This window comes from Macrobrachium nipponense, chromosome 35, assembly GCF_015104395.2.
Source record: "Macrobrachium nipponense isolate FS-2020 chromosome 35, ASM1510439v2, whole genome shotgun sequence".
Lineage (NCBI taxonomy): Eukaryota > Metazoa > Arthropoda > Malacostraca > Decapoda > Palaemonidae > Macrobrachium > Macrobrachium nipponense.
In genome coordinates this window covers 37,921,325-37,940,367 of record NC_061096.1, presented here as the reverse complement: position 1 = coordinate 37,940,367, position 19,043 = coordinate 37,921,325, and the positions used below count along the sequence as shown (strand labels likewise).

The window sequence follows — 19,043 nt, the reverse complement described above, 5'->3', positions numbered from 1 at the left end:
TTCCCATTGTCCCGCTTACTACTCTAAGCCACTTGACTGCCTCAGTTCATGGTAATGTATATTTTGCAAATTATATCAGAGCCAGTCTGGAGAAGAGAGAATTTACTTAATTGAGAATGAAGTCGGCATGATAAGAGCATGGTAGCCCCAAAAGATGTCTTTGCTTCTTTCTTAGGCACAAGAAATATGAAGGGGTTGCCACAATCTCTGCCAGGATGTTGTTATACCCACAAATGAGTTCAATGACCTTGGTGTAGGTTGTCATAACTGTTGATTGTCTGCATCTTCTACCTCCTGGCTACTGGAATCACAAACCAGCCTGTCAAGTCAAAACATCTTAACCCTTAAAGAGCTAGGCTAAAAGAAAGAAAGAAAAAAAAAAAAATAGGCATTACCGCAAATTGGGCAAACTTTGAGGCCTAACTAGTTCAGGTTACCTTAACCTAGCCTAAGTGGTTGATTTTGTTTGTATGGTGTTTTTACGTTGCATGGAACCTGTGGTTTTTCAGTAACGGGACCAACGGCTTTACGTGACTTCCGAACCACGTCGAGAGTGAACTTCTATCACCAGAAATACACATCTCTCACTCCTCAATGGAATGGCCGAGAATTGAACCCACGACCACCGAGGTGCAAAGCAAACACCATACCAACCACGCCACTGAGGCACTCCTAAGTGGTTGAGTTCTAAGCCTAGCAAGTGCTGGATTCTTAGCCTAGTCTAACTAGTTCAAAGAAGTGGTTGAGTTCTAAGCCTAGCAAGTGCTGGATTCTTAGCCTAGTCTAACTAGTTCAAAGCTACCTTGACCTAGTCTAAGATGTTGAGTTCTTAACCTAGCCTAACTAGTTCAAAGCTACCTTAATCTAGCCAAAGTGGTTGAGTTTTTAGCCTTGCAAGTGCTGTGTTTTAGCCTAGCCTAACTAGGCGCAAAGCTACCTTATCCTTAGCCTAGCTTAACCTTCCTTTTCATTTGAGTAACCAGATCAGTAATGTATCTCATATTCTGGTGTTCTTACCTTCGAACTAGGTAAGATCCATCTTAGCTCTGTTTATGTTGCACAGGAACACTGCCATGGTGGTTCCATAACCCAAAGGTGAGTGTGTCCTATCTTTATAGGGCTACTCCTCTGAGGAGTAGCATACTGATTGTAGATCATCCTAAGAGATAACATCATAGGAAGTCTACTGTTGGAGATGCACGTTTCCTGGGCAACCCAAGGACTTCTCCTAGGCCTACAGTGCAATTACTGTCATGCAAAAGTTTACAGTAGGAGATTTTGAACATATCTGTGCGGAGTATTTTGTTTTAAGACATCCCCGTGGAGTATCCTATTGTGTTTTCTGTCTGCTTGGAAACCCTTGTTAGACCACCTCAGTGACAGAAGCTAGAGGTCTTGTATTCATGGTCCCAAAATTATTCATTGGAGAAGAAGACTTCTTTCTCCTGCCAGCTCCATTATTTAACAGTCAAAATGAACCAGTGGGTGGTTGACACCTCTGTGGAGCTCATGGTTAAGATACTTTCCAGGCAGCAGTAGTTTGATGGCTGACAATCTAGCCATTGGACTAAGTCCTATGTATTGAGTGGTCTCTGCATCAGGACGTAGTGGTATCACCGTTTTATCTTTGGGAAAGACCCATGTTAGACCTGTTTGCTTTACGCTTCAACAGGAAGCTGGAGGTCTACTTCTTAGTGGTCTAGGATCCTCTTCCTCAGGCAGAGGACGCTCTTCAGCATCCTTGGCACAATTTCCAGGTGTATGCTTTCCCAAAGTTCTACCGGATCTGTCGGCTCCTGGACAGAGTAGTAAGTCCCAGGAATTTCAGGGATGTCTTTGGTGGTGCCTCTGTGTCCGCAGGCAGAGTGGTTCCCAGAACTTCTTATTTACTGTCAGCAGTTCTGAGAGAATTCCTCCATGGAACCTCTTTTGCCTGCCTCATGTGGAAAGGTTCCACCAGTCGGTAAGATCTGTCGCTTCACAGCCAGACTGTCAAGTATCTCCTGAGAGTGAGCAGCTTTTCTTGCGAAGCAGCAGGCCAGATGTCCAGCTATCCCAGGAGGTCTTCATCAGCAGTTTACAAAGGCAAGTGGGCTGCCTACTATGGTTGGGGTTGTCTATAGTATTTCTCTCAACTCTGAATTTCAGTGAGCTGATAGCAGATTTTCTATTATTTCACAGAAACCAAAAGCTCTTTCTCTCTCGGCTTATGGGGACTACAGGGCCACCTTCGGGTTGATCCTGCGCCTGAAAGGCTTGGACATCTCTTCATCATGGGAAATTCTGATATTGTTGGGGAGTTTTGAATGGTCCTCTTCAACAAGAGAGGTCAAACATGCAATGGGGATCTTACTCTGGTCATGAGTAGTCTCACTCGAGCTCCATTCAAACCACTTTGTCACTCGTCAGTCGGGAATCTGGTTCTTAAGACAGTTTTCCTGTTGGTCTGGGCTTTCTTGAAGAGAGCAGGTGAGCTTCATGGTCTGAGTTATGATAGTAAAACACCTTCAAATTTCATAAATTTGTAGGCAAGACTCAAAATCTCTGTTGATAATGGCAGATTTGTCTCGTTTTCATTCTTCTCCTGAATCAATTAATGGACAGTGATCTGCGTAGGTTTTTTTTTTTGTCCGGTCAGAGCTCTGCGCTGCTATCTAAAGGATTCTCCGTCTAAGGCCTAGGTGCTGTAGACTTTGTGCTAGCACCAGCCATTCTCGGCCATATCAGAATGGACGTTTCCAAGCTCTCCTTTTCATTTTGGCTGTGTGAGGTGATTAAGCAGGCATACTACTCCTCACTGGATAGTTCTGTCAGTCTGTGCAGGCTAGAGCATAGGGCATCAGAGGAAGGAGTTCCTCTCTGGCATTCAAGGAGAACTTTTCTGTTCATAGGGTTTAGAATGCTGGTTCCTGGCTTCAGCAGACAACGTTCAAATCCTTTTGCAGAAGGAAATTGCCCGCAGGTCCTGGGGACTTTTTTTTTTTTTTTTTTTTTTTTTTTTTCTTGGGTTTGGTGGTGGCTACCTAACATGTTATGTAGCTCATCCAGTGCCCCTAGCTTGACAGTTTGTATCTTACCTAAGATAATTGTGTGGGAGAGAGACTGTAGGAAATGGCTGGTCTCCCCTTTTTTTTTTTTTTTCCCTTCTTCCCACAGGTGGGTTGAAGAATAAGACGAGTCATAAGCTGGAACTGGTCTGAAGGCGAGTGTGGCAGTCGTACTGGTTGCATTTATTTGGTTTATTCCTATACATAACAAATCTGCTTCTCAATAGCTCTTACTCCTCTCTTTGGCAGAGAGAGGAGTGGTAACGAATCCCTGTGGCCTATGTGGTTTGTTGCTTGAACAGACAGTTCTTTTTACCTTCCTCAAATGCAAAGAATCTGGACATGTCTCATTGTGTTTAATCCCAGAAGGTTGAGTTTTTAGATACTCATTTATCTTTGTGTTTCATACATTCAACTTACCTGTCAGATATATACTTAGCTATCGACCCCGTCGTCCCCGACAGAAATTCAAATTTCGCGGCACTTGCTACAGGTAGGTCAGGTGATCTACCGCCCTGCTCTGGGTGGCAGGACAAGGAACCATTCCCGTTTTCTAATCAGATTTTCTCTGTTGCCGGTGGTGCCAACATTGTTGTAACTACCTCCTGACTGGATTCCTTTTTTCAACGCTTTTGATCATCTTTCGACTGATTTTTGGTGACGTACTTGGATCGTTGTTTGGCATTCGCTATCGTGGAATTGTTTTTGGACTTGGCTTTGGATTTTTCTTGAATATGTCTGACTCTAGTGTTAGTTTCAGAGTGTGTGTGAATGAGGGCTGTAAGGTGAGGATTCCGAAGGCTTCGGTAGATCCTCACACTGCATGCCGTGGATGTAGAGTTGTTGAGTGTTCGATTGAAAATACATGTAACGAGTGCGAAAGACTGAGTGCTCAAGAATGGAAGAATCTAACTTCTTACTTGAAGAAGTTAGGGAAAGATAGAGAGAGGAAGGCGGTTTACAAAAGCAGCAGTAAATCTAGATCTCGTGAACTTCTATCTAGTTCTGTAGCTTCTTCTTCTTATAATTATTCTCATTCTGTATCAACCCGATCACAGGTTGCTAACCCCTCTGATTCTGCTTCGGAAATTGCGGAACTCAGAGCTTCCCTTCAAAAAATGCAGGAAAAATTGGCAGCATTGGAAGGTAAGCAAAGTGAATGTGATTTTTCAAGTGATGTAAGTGTCCCCAGTGTGGTGGAGGGAGCTTCTGGTCATCTCTGCGACGCTTCCAGGTCTAGACCGCTTCCAAGCTCCCTGGCCCAGAGGAGAAGGAAAGTCGAAAGCCTTACGGAGGTCGTGGAGAATCCCCAACGATCAGGCGTCCCTTCGGCAGAATCTGTTCCGTCTCAGACTGCCAGGGACCGCTATAGGAAAAGCGTCCTACGAGAGTGCTTTTCGTCTTCAGGTTCGCCTTCTCCGAAAAGAGGATGGAAGGAGTCGAACCTTTCCCGTCGGCTGAAGAGGAATTGGAAAGAGCCTGAATTCAATTCTAGCCCCGAGCGCTTCTCTGAAGAAGATGCGCCTTCGGTAATAAAGAAGGCTAGGAAGGAGTTAGATCCATGGACGGTAAGAGAACCTCGAGCGCCTTCCAGATCTCCCTCTCCTGCTTCGAATGAGGAGGAGTCCTCTACCAGGAAAATTTTGTTAAATATGCAGGAGCAATTAGCGTCTTTGGTAGGAGTACTTTCCAAGGAGCCTACTCGTAGGAAGGACGATAGGCTTCCAGTAAAAAGATCCAGATACCGATCTCCTGTCAGGCGCAACAAGCCTTCCAGGGGAGTTGTCGCACAGGCGGCCATCTCTGGGGGGAGCGGAGCGTTAGACAGGCGAGAAGTGGAAAAGGAAGTAACTCCTGCCAAGCGCCTGGCGCCAGCCAGGAGCCAGGCGCCAAGTAGGCGCCAAAGAACACCTGATAGTGAAGTTGACTTCGAAGTTTTCATGAGAAGAGAGGAGTCTTTCAGGCGCAAAGAGCCTGACTTTTCTTTAGATCGTTCGAGACCTAGAACGCCAACCAAGTGCCGAGATCCAACTAGAGGAGATGAAGCGCCTGCTAAGTGCAATGCGCCTGCCAAGCGAAATGCGCCTACCAGGAACAAGGAGTATTCGGAGCACGATGCGCCTGCCAGGATCCAGGAGTATTCGGAACGCGATGCGCCTGCCAAGCGCCAGGAGTATTCGGAACGCGTTGCGCCTTACAGGCTCCAGGAGTATTCCGAACACGATACTCCTCCCAGGCGCCAGGAGTATTCTGAGCAAGATACCCCTGCTAAACGCCAGGCGCATTCTCTACAAAAAGAGCCTGACAACCGCCAGGAGTCCTCCAGGCGCCAAACTAAAACTATTCATGACTCTCCTAAGGATAGGCATAGAGAGAGAATAACTCTTAGTCCCTCTCCTGTTAGAAGTGCTTCTTCTTCGGAGAGGAAGAAATCAAGGGAGGAGACAGACGAAAGAAGGGAGCCTTCTCCTTCCGAGCCTCTTAACTTTCAAATTATAAAGTTCTTTCTTCTCTCCTTTTAGAAGAGTATGGAGATTCGTTGACTCCAGCTGCTCCTCCTTCTCCACGCTCGCTCTTTTCGAGCACGAAAGCGCACAAGTCTTCCTCCTTCCTGAAAATGAAGCCGGCCATATCCATGAAGAGGGCCCTACAATCGCTTGACTCCTGGATCAAGACGAAAAAGGAGTTAGGAAGGACAGTATTTTGTATGCCTCCTGCCAAACTAACGGGTAGAAGAGGCATATGGTATGAAACGGGAGAGAATATGGGATTGTCTCTGCCCATTTCGGCCGAATCAGACTTCTCGAGTCTTGTAGACTCCTCGAGGAGATACGCCTTGAACTCGGCCAGAGCAACATGGGGTCTTTTGGAGATGGACCATCTCCTCAAGGGACTTTTCCACACCTTAGAAGTATTTAACTTCCTGGATTGGTCCCTTGGGGTTCTGGCTAAGAAGTCCCAGGAAACGGAACATCTAAACCCCGAAGCCTTGCATAGTATGTTGACATGTATTGATAAGGCTGTTCAAGATGGATTGGCGGAAGTCTGCTCCCTCTTTGGTGCGGGAATGCTAAAGAAGAGGGCGGTTTACAGTGCTTACCTCACTAAGGCCGTCTCTCCTTCGCAGAGGTCCGCTTTGTTGTTCCCTTCTCAGTTGGTGAGAGACATTGCTCATTCACTAACTGAGAAGGCCACTCAAGATCTCCTTAGGCAGTCTTCAAGGAAGAATAGACCTGTAGCCAGTGAGGAAAAGAAAGGGGCTTGTCCAGCTCAGCAGCAGTCCTTTTGGGGAGGCCCTCCGGCTAGATCGATCACCAGAAGGAAGACAACAGAAAAAAGGGGAAGATCTTCCTTCCGTCCCTTTAAGTAGGGAAAATGAAGAAACGATTCTCCAAACACCTGTAGGAGCCAGGTTGCAATTCTTTGCGGGAGCCTGGGCAAACATAGGAACCGACTCTTGGTCGATGTCGATCATCAAGAAGGGTTATTACTATATCCCATTCAAGGACAGCCCTCCCTTGACAACAACACCGAGGGAACTGTCCGCCAGATACAGGGACCCTGTACTGATGGATACTCTTCGTCAAATGGTAGAGCAGATGTGGGACAAAAGAGCAATCGAGCTGGTACTGGATCACAGCTCCCCGGGGTTTTACAATCGCTTGTTTCTTGTAGCAAAAGCTTCGGGGGGATGGAGACCAGTACTGGATGTAAGTGCGCTGAACAGATTCGTAGAAAAACAAAAGTTCAGCATGGAAACGTCTGCTTCAGTCCTTGCAGCACTCCGTCAAGGAGATTGGATGGCGTCCCTAGACCTTCAAGACGCATATTTCTACATCCCGATTCATCATTCGTCGAGGAAGTACCTTCATTTCATGTTGAAGGGAAGGATCTATCAGTTCAGGGCCCCGTGTTTCGGCCTGTCCACGGCTCCCCAAGTCTTCACAGACTTGATGAAAAATGTGTCAAGACACCTTCATTTGAAAGGGATAAACGTCTCCCTATACCTGGACGACTGGCTCATCAGGGCCAGGTCTCAAAAGCAGTGTTTGGAGGATCTTTCAACGACTTTGGAACTGACGAAGTCATTAGGATTGATCGTAAACCTCGAGAAATCTCAGATGGTCCCCAGCCAGAACATGGTTTATCTGGGGATTCAGATGGATTCTCGGGGTTTTCAAGTATTTCCTTCTCGAAAGAGAATAAAGAAAGGTTGCACCACAGTATCCAGCTTCTTAGGGAAGGAGCGCAGTTCAGCGAGGGAATGGTTGAGCCTTCTGGGGACCCTTTCCTCGCTCGAACAGTTCTTTCCTCTAGGAAGACTGCATCTCCGTCCGCTTCAGTTCTTCCTGAGAAGGAGTTGGAATTGGAAGACAGGACAGCTCTCAGACACTTTTCCAATCTCAACAGAAGTAAAAGATCCATTAAGGTGGTGGTTAACCCCTTTAGAAGAGAACAAAGGAGTATCCCTGGAAGTACGGAACCCAAACCTGATATTGTTCTCAGACGCGTCGGAGACAGGTTGGGGTGCAACCTTGGGATCCAAAGAAGTGTCAGGCACCTGGTCGGAAGAACAGGTGTCATGGCACATAAATTGCAAGGAGCTCTTAGCAATTCACCTAGCGCTAAAGAGCTTCGAACACATAGTCAGAGACTGAGTAGTGCAGATAAACTCCGACAATACCACCGCTCTGGCTTATGTGAAAAAACAAGGAGGAACTCACTCTCTCGCCCTATACGAACTGGCAAGAGATCTGCTGATTTGGGCGAATCAAAAGAATGTAGTTCTCCTAACAAGGTTTGTCCAAGGGGAGAGGAACGTGAGAGCGGACAGACTGAGCAGGAGGTTCCAGGTCCTTCCAACAGAATGGACCCTCCACTCAGAAGTCTGTCAGAGCCTTTGGTCTCTTTGGGGGAAGCCTCAAATAGATCTGTTCGCCACGTTCCTCTCCAAAAGGATAGACACATTTTGCGCTCTAGTAGAAGATCCCAGGGCTTATGCAATAGACGCCTTTCTCCTGGACTGGTCAAGGCTAGACGTGTACGCTTTTCCCCCATTCAAGATACTGGGGGAAGTAGTCAGAAAGTTCGTGGCCTCGAAGGGGGCAAGAATGACTGATAGCCCCATATTGGCCATCCCGAATTTGGTTCACAGAGGTAATGGAGTGGACGGTGGACTTCCCCAGATCTCTTCCAAACAGGATAGATCTGCTCAAACAACCCCACTTCGAGAGGTACCATCAAAACCTACCCGCTCTTGCTCTGACTGCCTTTCGACTATCGAAAGACTTGTCAGAGCGAGAGGGTTTTCTCGCAAGGCGGCAAGCGCAATTGCCAGAGCCCGCAGATCATCTACTTTGCGAGTGTACCAATCGAAGTGGGAGGTGTTCAGAAGTTGGTGTAGGTCGAAGAAGCTGTCCTCCTCCAATACCTTTGTGACCGAAATTGCGGATTTCCTTCTTTTCCTGAGGGAAAAATCGCATCTCTATGTACCGACCATTAAGGGGTACAGGAGCATGCTTTCGGCAGTATTCAGGAACAGAGGATTAGATTTGACAAATGATAAGGATTTACACGATCTCATTCGTTCCTTCGAAACATCAAAGTCAATAGAACCCAGAGTTCCGAGCTGGAATCTGGATGTGGTCCTGAAATTTCTGTCCTCCGAGAGGTTCGAACCACCTCACACGGCTTCCTTTCGAGATATCACAAGGAAGTGTCTGTTTCTGCTGTCTCTCGCTACGGCAAAAAGAGTCGGCGAGTTGCACGCCCTTGAGTCACGAGTTGGTTTCAAGGGAGAGACTGCGATTTGTTCATTCCAGACTCTCTTTCTTGCTAAGAATGAGAATCCCTCGAATCCGTGGCCCAGGAGCTTCGAGGTAAAAGGACTTACTAGTCTGGTAGGCAGAGAGGCAGAGAGATCCCTCTGCCCAGTCAGAGCACTTAAATTCTATCTGGACAGAAAGAAGCAGTTGGGGGGTTCGCAACACGGTCTATGGTGCTCAGTAAAGGACCCCAAAAGACCGATGTCTAAGAATGCCTTAGCCTTCTTTGTAAGAAGTGTGATTACCGAGGCTCATAAGAACTGCCCAGATGACACTTTTAATCTATTAAGAGTAAGAGCTCATGAAGTAAGGGCAATCGCGACGTCTATTGCGTTCCAAAGAAATATGTCTCTCAAGAATATTTTGGATGCAACTTATTGGAGATGCAACTCAGTGTTTGCATCTCATTACTTAAAGGATGTGCGCATTACGTATGAGAAATTTTATTCTCTAGGTCCGTTTGTGTCGGCACAGACGGTTCTGGGTACTGGAGCGAGCACCGATCCTTAAATTAGTGTACGTAACCCTCTTGTCGGATGTGTTCTTGGTTTTCCTGTGCATGGAAGTGTCAGATGTCGCACAGGCAGCCTTCACTTCTCTTCACTAGGAGATCGAGTGGCAACGGACTTTTAGGGGGGTACAAAAATTTTTTTTTTTTTTTTTGTGTGTGTGTGTGTGTGTGTGTGTGTGTGTGTGTCGAGTTTTTGGTTGTTTGCTAAGAGTCCGGGGATGGCTCTTGGCAATCTTAGAACTAACACGGGTGTTAGGATCGGGTGATCGGGATCGGTTGTGTGCTCCTTAAAGAAGGCGTGTTGTCATATAAGCGGATTAGCACCCATTGACAAATGCCAGCTAGGCTCTGTCGAGTAAGTGGACGAGACCCCATGGACAGACCCACAAGAACTCTTGGCCGCAGATCACTATCTCGCTAAGGCTCTTGAGGTGAAGCAGACTCCTAGGCAGTAGCCACGAAGCCTTCCACCTTATAAGGTAGGAACCAAGGTCTATAAATACCTACAACATATGTTGTTTACCTGTCTATTCAGTAGTTATCTGTCTCTTGCCCTCCACCAAAGGGTGTCAATCAGCTAAGTATATATCTGATAGGTAAGTTGAATGTATGAAAATGATATTGTTATGATACAATAAAGTTTCATACATTACTTACCTGGCAGATATATACGATTGAGGGCCCACCCAGCCTCCCCGCAGGAGACAGGTGGAAGAGAAAATCTGATTAGAAAACGGGAATGGTTCCTAGTCCTGCCACCCAGAGCAGGGCGGTAGATCACCTGACCTACCTGTAGCGAGTGCCGCGAAATTTGAATTTCTGTCGGGGACGATGGAGTCGATAGCTAAGAATATATCTGCCAGGTAAGTATGTATGAAACTTTATTGTATCATAACAATATCATTTTAATCCCAGAAGGTTGAGTTTTTAGATACTCCTTTATCTATTCTATCACGGGCTCAGACCCCGATCTTTAGAGCTCAATCTTCTAGGTAGGGTGGTTAGGTGGGCTCAACTACCAGCCAGTTCAAGGTACTTGTACCTCCCTCCAAGTAGAAGTCTATCCTATTGTTAAGACTAAAGGTTTGTTCTGCATGTGAACAAATGAAAATTTTTTAATCAATTGTATTTTTAACAGCTAACAAACCTGAAGTTTTAACGTTAACTGCCAATCTCTAGCACCCCTCTCATTTCCTGGGATGGAAGAAAGACTGGTGCTTCACAAGGTTTTTTTCAGGTTCAGGTTGGAGCAACATTGTCTGATGTGTTCAATCAAGAAGAAGGAGTACCATAAGGAAGTGTTTTAAGTGTAACCTTGTTCGCCTTGGTAATCAATGGGGTTTCTAAAATAATTCCCCCAGATATAACATATACCCTATTTGTTGATGACCTGTCAATTTCCTTTGCAGCATCAAGGATGGCAGTGGCTGAATGCCGCCTTCAGCTCTGTATTGATAATATAGTAAAATGGGCTGAGGTTAATGGTTTTAGATTTTCTGCCAGTAAAACGATAACTATGCACTTTTGTCGTATAAGGGGAATCCACCCTGATCCAGATCTATTCATTCATAGGCAGAGAATTCCATGTGTTGGTGAAACAAGGTTTCTTGGTTTGATTTTTGATAGCAAGCTGACTTGGATTCCATATCTGAAATATATTAAGGCAAAATGCTTGAAACCAATGAATTTGCTGAAAGTCCTGTCTCACACTTCGCGGGGTGCAGACTGAACTCAGATGTTGAGATTATATAAAGCCTTGGTCTTTTCAAAATTAAGTTATGGGTGTGAGGTGTACACTTCTGCGAAGCCAAATAGCCTTAAAACGCTCAACTCAATTCATCATGGAGGAATACGATAATGTACAGGAGCATTTAAATCATCTCTCACAGAGAGCATGCTTGTAGATGCTGATGAGGTGCCACTGGATCTTCATTACAAGCGTCTGCTGGTTCGGAGCTGGTATAGATTCCAGAGGCTACCTTAGTCTTTAACCAGCATTTGTATGAGAAATGAAAGGCATTGGCAGTTTTATGAAAATCACCCCAAGCAACCTCATCCACTTGCTTTTAGAGTAAATTTTATTGTCTGTTTTTGTTTGTATGGTGTTTTTACGTTGCATGGTTGCATGGAACCAGTGGTTATTCAGCAACGGGACCTACGGTTTTATGTGACTTCCGAACCACGTCGAGAGTGAACTTCTATAACCAGAAATACACATCTCTCACTCCTCAGTGGAATGGCCGAGAATCGAATCCGCGACCACCGAGGTGAGAAGCAAACACCAAACCAACCACGCCACTGAGGCGTGAATTAAATATGCCAAGAATAGAGATTTTACCAGCAAAATATTCATTTAGTCCCCCCTGGAACTTTCTAGAGGTAAAATTTTGTAGGTATTTTAATTTTACCAAGACAGAATTGTCCAGTGAGGCCATGCGATCAATATTTTTAGAACATTCTGTGCAACATGATGACTCCACTGCAGTTTTTACGGATGGCTCAAAGTCAGATGCTGGCGTCGGCTTTGGTGTAGCCTTCCCTGATGTAGAGAGAAGCGGCAGGTTATCATCTGTTGCATCGATTTTTACAGCAGAATTATATGGAATTTTAAAGGCCTGAAAGGAAGTTTTAATTCAGAATGAAAATAATTTTATTATATATTGTGACTCTCGAAGTGTTCTTCAGTCACTGGAATCTTTTAACCCTTTAAACCCTCTGATTTTAGATATATTGGAATGGCTGCTTTTACTAAAAAGAAGAGGGAAAGAAATAAAGTACTGTTGGGTGCCTTCCCATGTTGGGGTGGCTGGGAATGAGAAAGCTGACCAACTTACAAAGTCTGCGGTCAACTCCCCAGAACCCACAAGATGCCTACTACCATAACGCGATTTGTATCCTCTAGTAGGTCAGAGAGTTAAAAAATGTTGGCAGTCCCAGTGGGAGTATATTTTAACTAATCAAAAAATGCGGAGTATCACGTCATCAGTGTCTCCTTGGTCATATCCGGATATGCCAAGGAGACAAGAAACGATGTTGTGCAGATTGAGGATTGGACATACAAGACTCACACATGGGTTCTTGATGTCTCGTGAAAGTCCTCCGTTTTGCGAGAACTGTACTGTGCCCTTGACTGTGAGACATTTGCTGGTTGAATGTCCCAGACTTGGGAATTTGAGACACAGGTTCCTGTCTTGGGGATGTGATAGAGGAGGTAATTTTATCCTATCTACAATTCTTGGAAAAGATTGTAATATAGAGCAGTTATATATATGAGGGAGGCTGGCCTCCTCAACAAAATTTAGATTATAATAGAATAAATATGTAAGAGTTTATATATTTGAATTTTATTTTTTCATATAAATATATTTTTAGATTTTTTATATTACGGTAAATTAATTTTAGATTTAATTCTGCTTTTTATCTACATTTATTTCGGTGTCAATAACTGAGATGTTGTGACGCCAGTTTTTAACAGAAATAATCAATCAATCAATTTCACGAGGTTCCAAGCCTGGTCAGTGACCAGCATCCACCTCGTATAAGCATGAGTTGCCAGATGCCACAGATTCCTTGCTTTATAATCTTTGATTGTTTTTAACTGGTTTCCAGCTGGCGCTAGATCTCCTATTGTTAAGACCTCAGGTTTGTTAGCTATGAAAAATACAAATTGATTAAAAAAATTTCCCATTTACTGAGATTGAAGATGCTGTAACTTTTCTGGATTATCCATGTTTTTTCTAATATTTATTTGCAAAATTGTAATTACAATTATAACTGACACACTCATAAAAGATAAGAACTAAAATCCAACAGCATCCCCTGGGTATATTTGAGCAAATGTATAAAAAGACTTAAAGTACACAGCTAAATCATAAGCCGCCTAGAATCAGCGAGCTGAGCCATTCTAAAAGTTGCCATTACTGTAATAAATTTATGGACTATTGAAGTGATGGAACCTCTTTCCCACCCAATTTGTCTACATCAATGGCACATAATGTATACTCAGGGCCTTGGGCTTTCTTGGGGGCCTGATCTGTAGAATGAGAAGGGAACTTGTCCTGGTCCCGTCCGTGAGAACGGAAAACAAAGCTAGAACATTGCTGAGATGAATCCTGTGATTGGTCACACAACTTTGCAGGGCTCCCATAATGTGAAGGGTGGTTATGGATGTGTGATGGCTTGTGATCGAGGGGAGTTTTTAAAAAATTGACTTCTTGATAGGAGCCTTATCATCCTCTTACAGCCTTGGAAAACACTGTTCTAAGAACAGGATGAGATGATGAAATCACAGAAACCTGTGAAGTCTGACCTGTAGATTTTAGGTTCTTATTAATTACAAGATCTACCAAACCACCTCTCAAAACATCGATAGTTTTGCCACTGTGATGAGACACCCTTGGCGTTGCGTTTAAAGATCTGCCGTTGCAAATTTTACAAAAACGAAGACTGACGTGTGTGACAGACCTTTGAATGTCTTTGAGACAAACCCTGAGGCTATAATTATAAGATTATAGGGGCTTTTCATTTCCAGGTACTTTAATCTCCTTCCCATTCCGATCTCTCTCTCGTAAATCTGTCCGAGCCAGAGCTTTTTTATGGGATAACATAGGCAAGGAGAAATGCCTCCAGACATACCCTGAACACCGAAAGTGGCCCCTGGAGAGAATGTCAGCTGCTTATCCTGGATTTAAACACTAGGAGCTGTTTGAAATATTGGCATCAGCACCAAAATGAGATCCCATGTTGAAAAAAAATCTGATTCTGTTTTTTGTTATTGCATAGAAAACTTTATCAATCGTGAACCTATGTAACTGACTTGTAATTCTGTGTAACGGAAAAGATGGTGTTTGATATCTGTAATGAAAGAAATGGTTTTATCTCTGTTGTTGTTATAAATTTGGCAGATACGTGGAGATTAAACACATTGGAGGACACAAACAGCCCTGCCAGAGAGGTCTGGTCATTTTGGAAATACGCAGAAAGACCAAGTAATAGAAGAATGAGAGGGAGTAAAATTTTCCAGAGAAGCAGCAATGAAAGGAGATTTTGGAAAGGAAAAGAGCAAACAAGGAGGAATAGATACATCGAGAAACCAACCCAAGATGTAGCCACCAATTTCAGCTTGTCTCCTTTTCTTAGCAAATTCATCCATTGCTCAGGAGACCAATTATAACATTCAGAACAGGGTTATGTTGCTCAGGAGACCAATTGTGACATTCACAACAGGGCTAATATTGCATTTGTTGGAACTATGCGTGCTGCAAGTAGAAAGAGGTCTGTATCCGAGGCACCCAAATAACAAGAACAAGCATTGTTGCCAACCCATGGGCATCTTCTCTGAAGCCTGGATTGTGTTGATTTATTGATTTGCATTTTTAGGAATGTAAATTACACACAAAAAACAGAAAAAAAAAACAGACCGTAATATAGGGCAGGAAGTGCTCAAACAACAGACTTGGTTAGAAAGGCAGTAGTGGAGTCTTGCTATGAAGGCAGTTAGAAAGAACTGGTGTTACAGCGTTGTTGTACTGAGCCATTTTGGGCTGTGCCTACCTCCTCCACCTCCATTGGCTGTCTACCATTGCCACCAAATTCCTTGTGCTATTTTAACTGGACTCCAGCAGGTGCTAGAGAAATTCCTCTGCATTAAAACGAAAGGTTTGTTCTGTGCATTAACACCTCTGCATTAAGACCAAAGGTTTGTTCTGTGATAAGAGGCATTAATTTTAACATGTTGGCCCTAATTGTTTTTGTTTTATATCATCCAAGACATTCCTTGTTTTTGCATGTTCAGGTCACCTGATCCGAGGCTAAAAAGCTATTTTCATTTTAACTCCCCCCAACCTGTTCCTAATAATACACCTTATACAATGGTTGAGTATTTGACAACTGTTGGTCACTTATTACAGATGTACTGTACATATTCATTTATACTTTTTACAGATTTACTGTGATTGATAATTTTAATATTTTACTTTTCCAGTTTACTGTGCTCCATTGTTGGTTTGTATTACCTCAACAAGATGAGCCAGTCAGCTTCCACTGCTCCAAGTGTACCTGTAACAGCAAACTCAAAGAAAAAGAAATTGTAAGGTATAGAGTTTCAGCATCTGCCATACATTTTCAGATAGTGTTGGTTTTTTTTAGGGATTCAAAGAATTCTTTTATTATATTCCATTTGTTCTACAGTTTGTCTTGAAGGGAAGCATTTATATTTTGATAAATTTTTTTTTTTTCAGATTTGGTTTTATTACCCATATCCATTTAGTAAGGTCATGCATAGTTAACTTGACTAACCCACTAGCCATGGTTAGTCATGGATATTACTGCAACTCTTTATGAAAGAAAATATTCCTATAAATCGAATGCATTTTAAATTATGGTAAATTGCAACTAAATTTTTTTATAGGGAAATCAAGTAACTAATAATTTTATGATTTATTCACACAATGATGGTATAATGATATATCATTCATATGTGCAAGGGAGGACAATCACATTCCTGTTATTTGATGGTGAATGTTTTCTATATATCCAACAAAAGTAGTACATTTTTTAAGAAAAAGAATAACAGCCTCGCTCATATTGAAAATAAATAGTAATAGACTTTGTGAAGCTTCTCTCTAGCCACACAGCAACTCCACTATATGCACACGCACACATTCAATCTCACGTTTATCAGCTACAAACAAGTCAAAAGAAGGTGACCTAATAGGGTCTAAGTTCTAAAACACATCTTTAGCACCCACCATCTGCAGCTATATATATATGCAAAAAAAAAAAAAAAAAAAAAAAAAAAACATGCCAAAGCAAATTTAATTCCTAAAGGCCAACATAAAAAAGAAGAGGAGACATTGGCTTCAAAATTTACAATACAAAAACTCCCTGGGTGACAGTCCACAATGGTATGAAACTGCCTTTAAATTTAAGTAATCACTTTGTTACATAATTTGTAGCACTGCCTTACTTTAATCAGCCTAAATATAGGCCATCAGTTTCCTATATGTATATACTGTTCTTGCCATAGTCTTGATTTACTTTTATGTACATGAAACCACTTAAGAAAATAAATGACCAAGCGATGTACTTAAACTAAAAGCAAAAATGAGTAGAAGGCCACACCGTTCACAGATGAACATTAACATTTCAATTATTTCAATCTAAAGTTACATGGAGCTATGTCTTTTACTTCTATACTGTAGACATAACACATTTTCATTTGAATGTCAAGGAATATTGTACTCTAGTTAGTACTGTTTATGACTTTCTTAATCTAAATCTCAAGTAAAAATACCATCGGCAATTTTCAATGATGCAGATGATTGGCTGTTAGTTTAAAAATAGCAAACATCATGGTACTTCACTCACTCAAGTTAGTTACCAACAGTAACTGGTCCTTGGGGCAACAACAGTATAAAAGTTGTCTCCATAAATGATAATTCACGTTCAAGGTGAAGCCTGAATGTTTCTCCTAACTAGTAATCTTCCCATGGCTCAGAGCCTTTGCCTAAATTTCTAGAATCTGCTTTCATGCAATATTCCTGGGTTTTAACCTGAAAACAATACTACCAATACATAAAAGCAGATTCCTTTGTAATAATGCTTTCTATAAATTATACTTTGTCCTATCTGTAGCTGAGAATTATATACAAAGAAAAAATCCTGAGCCATATGAAACAATGCAATATATACAAACATTTGGCTGTCATCCAAACTTTCACAAAAGAAACTTCGTAGCATATACATGTGCGCACAATTTAAGCAATGACTGCCATCATTACAAGTATAAATATCAAAACACTAACTGCTAAAACACTAATAGATTCCTTAGACATTAGTGTTTAGTGAAAATAAGCTAAATTCCCAAATAGATGACTGGCCTCATTACTATTACATAAATCTCAAACTAATATTTTTCTATGAAAACATGAAAATAAAAATATCACATTTGTATGATGGGAAATGAAATTACCATATTTAACTAAATCCATGATATAATGCCACATTAACTGATGTGATGCGACAAACTATCATTTGGTTGAACATGGTTATGTGTCTTCTGTTGACATTTGGAGAAATTTTTCTTTTTGGTAGGCAAAGCTATAACTTGATGTAAGGGACTATGAAAGATGTTAAAATGGGTTAAGATAAAAAGATTACCATCTTACTGCATTCCTCATACAATACTACAAGGCAATAAGGAATACTTTCCAGATATACTGAGTAGATTAACCTCATAAAAATTACTGCTACTTTACATTTGCCTACCAAATACTTACATACAAATTTCTCCTATTACCACTCTGTAATGTGATCTGGCTTCTCGTGGTTTCCGTATTTTTCCCACATTCTTTTAAAGAGTCTTTCCAGATTTCTTGAGTAGGTTTTGCAATCAAATAATGGAGATTCTAGACGGGCCTTCCATACCTTACAACGAGTGGCTTTTAAACTGAAAAGAGAGAATTATTTAGAAAAACTACCAACCAAAGACTTCAATACTGAAGACTAAGAAAAATAATACCTAGTTCAACATCTTAACTGTGCCCCCTTAACTCTCGATAATCTTATTAGCTGAACTGCAGGAACCCCAAAAGAGGATATACAGGCAGCCCGCAGTTAATGGAAGGGGTTCTGTTCCTAGGGGCCCGATGCCAAACGAAATTTGCCTCTAACCAAAATTAAAGTCTACGGGTGTCACAATCCACCTTACAGTGCCCTAGACTTGTTAACAATGTGTTTAATGAAAATGTGGAATTTCATTTGGCTAATCATTAACTATGGTCTGCCTGGTAGCAACACAAATTTTTTATGTCAAGATTCAGATAAATCTCTCTCTCGTGTGTGTGTGTGTGTGTGTGTGTGTGTGTGTGTGTGTGTGTGTGTGTGTGTGTGTGTGTGTGTGTGTAAAGCTGAGAAAACAAAGTCTCCACACTGCTAATGACTTAAATTATCATGCATCAGCAACATGGATGCAACTATAAAGCAAATAATAGTGGAGAAAAACGTATTTTAATAAAAGGTACTGGCCATGAAAGAACACATTTTACTGTTGTTTTCATAAATACGTAAATCTCGTATTATTAAGAAATAGGCTGAAAATAACGAATGTAATCAGTTTTTTTACACAAAATAACATGCTCCCGACATCATCTATCAAACGAAAAAAGTAACAATAGAGTCCACTACAAAACATACATACTTAAGTCATATTTCAACTTATAAGCACTTCATATAATGAAAAATAACCTATTTACACTAGATAATGAAAAATAACTTAATTACGCTAAATAGAAGAAAAAAATTGTTCTCAATCGAGTTAAGTAGGGCAAAATAACCCGCCTCTGCCCTCAGGCAATTTTTCCAAGCCACAATACAAATTGCTTTGTATTTTATAATACTATACGTAGTGATATGAGACTACATACAGTATCATTTGATACAGTGAAGTAAAGCATAACTTTTTAAAAGAGCCAAGGAAAAGATCTGTGTTTGTTAAATTTGCATTTTAGGGTTGTCTCTCGGCACTTACGCAAAATACCAATAACCAGACAACAGCGCCATCTATTAATGAAAAAACTAACTCTAGTCCATGTATTTAAGTCAATTTTCATGTAACGAAAAAGAACCGTTACATATGAATAAGAGTTTTTGGAGATTTAT

General features: G+C 42.0%; 3 protein-coding genes across 9 annotated transcripts in view; 2 read left to right on the top strand and 1 right to left on the bottom strand.

The window, feature by feature from the left end:
- The window catches only part of LOC135208649 (protein KRTCAP2 homolog), a 45,819-nt gene extending 30,198 nt beyond the window's left edge, over window positions 1-15,621 (top strand). For all 4 annotated transcript variants that reach the window (XM_064241042.1, XM_064241041.1, XM_064241040.1 and 1 more), the window contains one exon: window positions 15,367-15,621. In XM_064241042.1, coding sequence (XP_064097112.1) covers window positions 15,367-15,475 — 109 coding nt within the window. In that variant the 3' untranslated portion in view covers window positions 15,476-15,621. The remainder of the gene's footprint in view (window positions 1-15,366) is intronic.
- LOC135208648 (serine/arginine repetitive matrix protein 5-like) lies at window positions 3,543-5,591 on the top strand. The gene has a single exon (XM_064241038.1). The coding sequence runs from the start codon at window positions 3,782-3,784 to the stop codon at window positions 5,567-5,569; it is 1,788 nt and encodes a 595-aa protein (XP_064097108.1). The 5' UTR covers window positions 3,543-3,781; the 3' UTR covers window positions 5,570-5,591.
- Window positions 15,622-15,809: 188 nt separating the features above from the next.
- LOC135208646 (UDP-N-acetylglucosamine--peptide N-acetylglucosaminyltransferase 110 kDa subunit-like) overlaps window positions 15,810-19,043 on the bottom strand; it is an 81,345-nt gene continuing 78,111 nt past the window's right edge. For all 4 annotated transcript variants that reach the window (XM_064241034.1, XM_064241035.1, XM_064241036.1 and 1 more), the window contains exon 20: window positions 15,810-17,832. In XM_064241034.1, the coding sequence (XP_064097104.1) occupies window positions 17,679-17,832 (154 nt within the window). In that variant the 3' untranslated portion in view covers window positions 15,810-17,678. The remainder of the gene's footprint in view (window positions 17,833-19,043) is intronic.

What these genes read in the sequence shown, in the direction of transcription:
- LOC135208648 (XM_064241038.1), top strand. Translation starts at nt 3,782, where the DNA reads ATGTCTGACTCTAGTGTTAGTTTCAGAGTGTGTGTGAATGAGGGCTGT.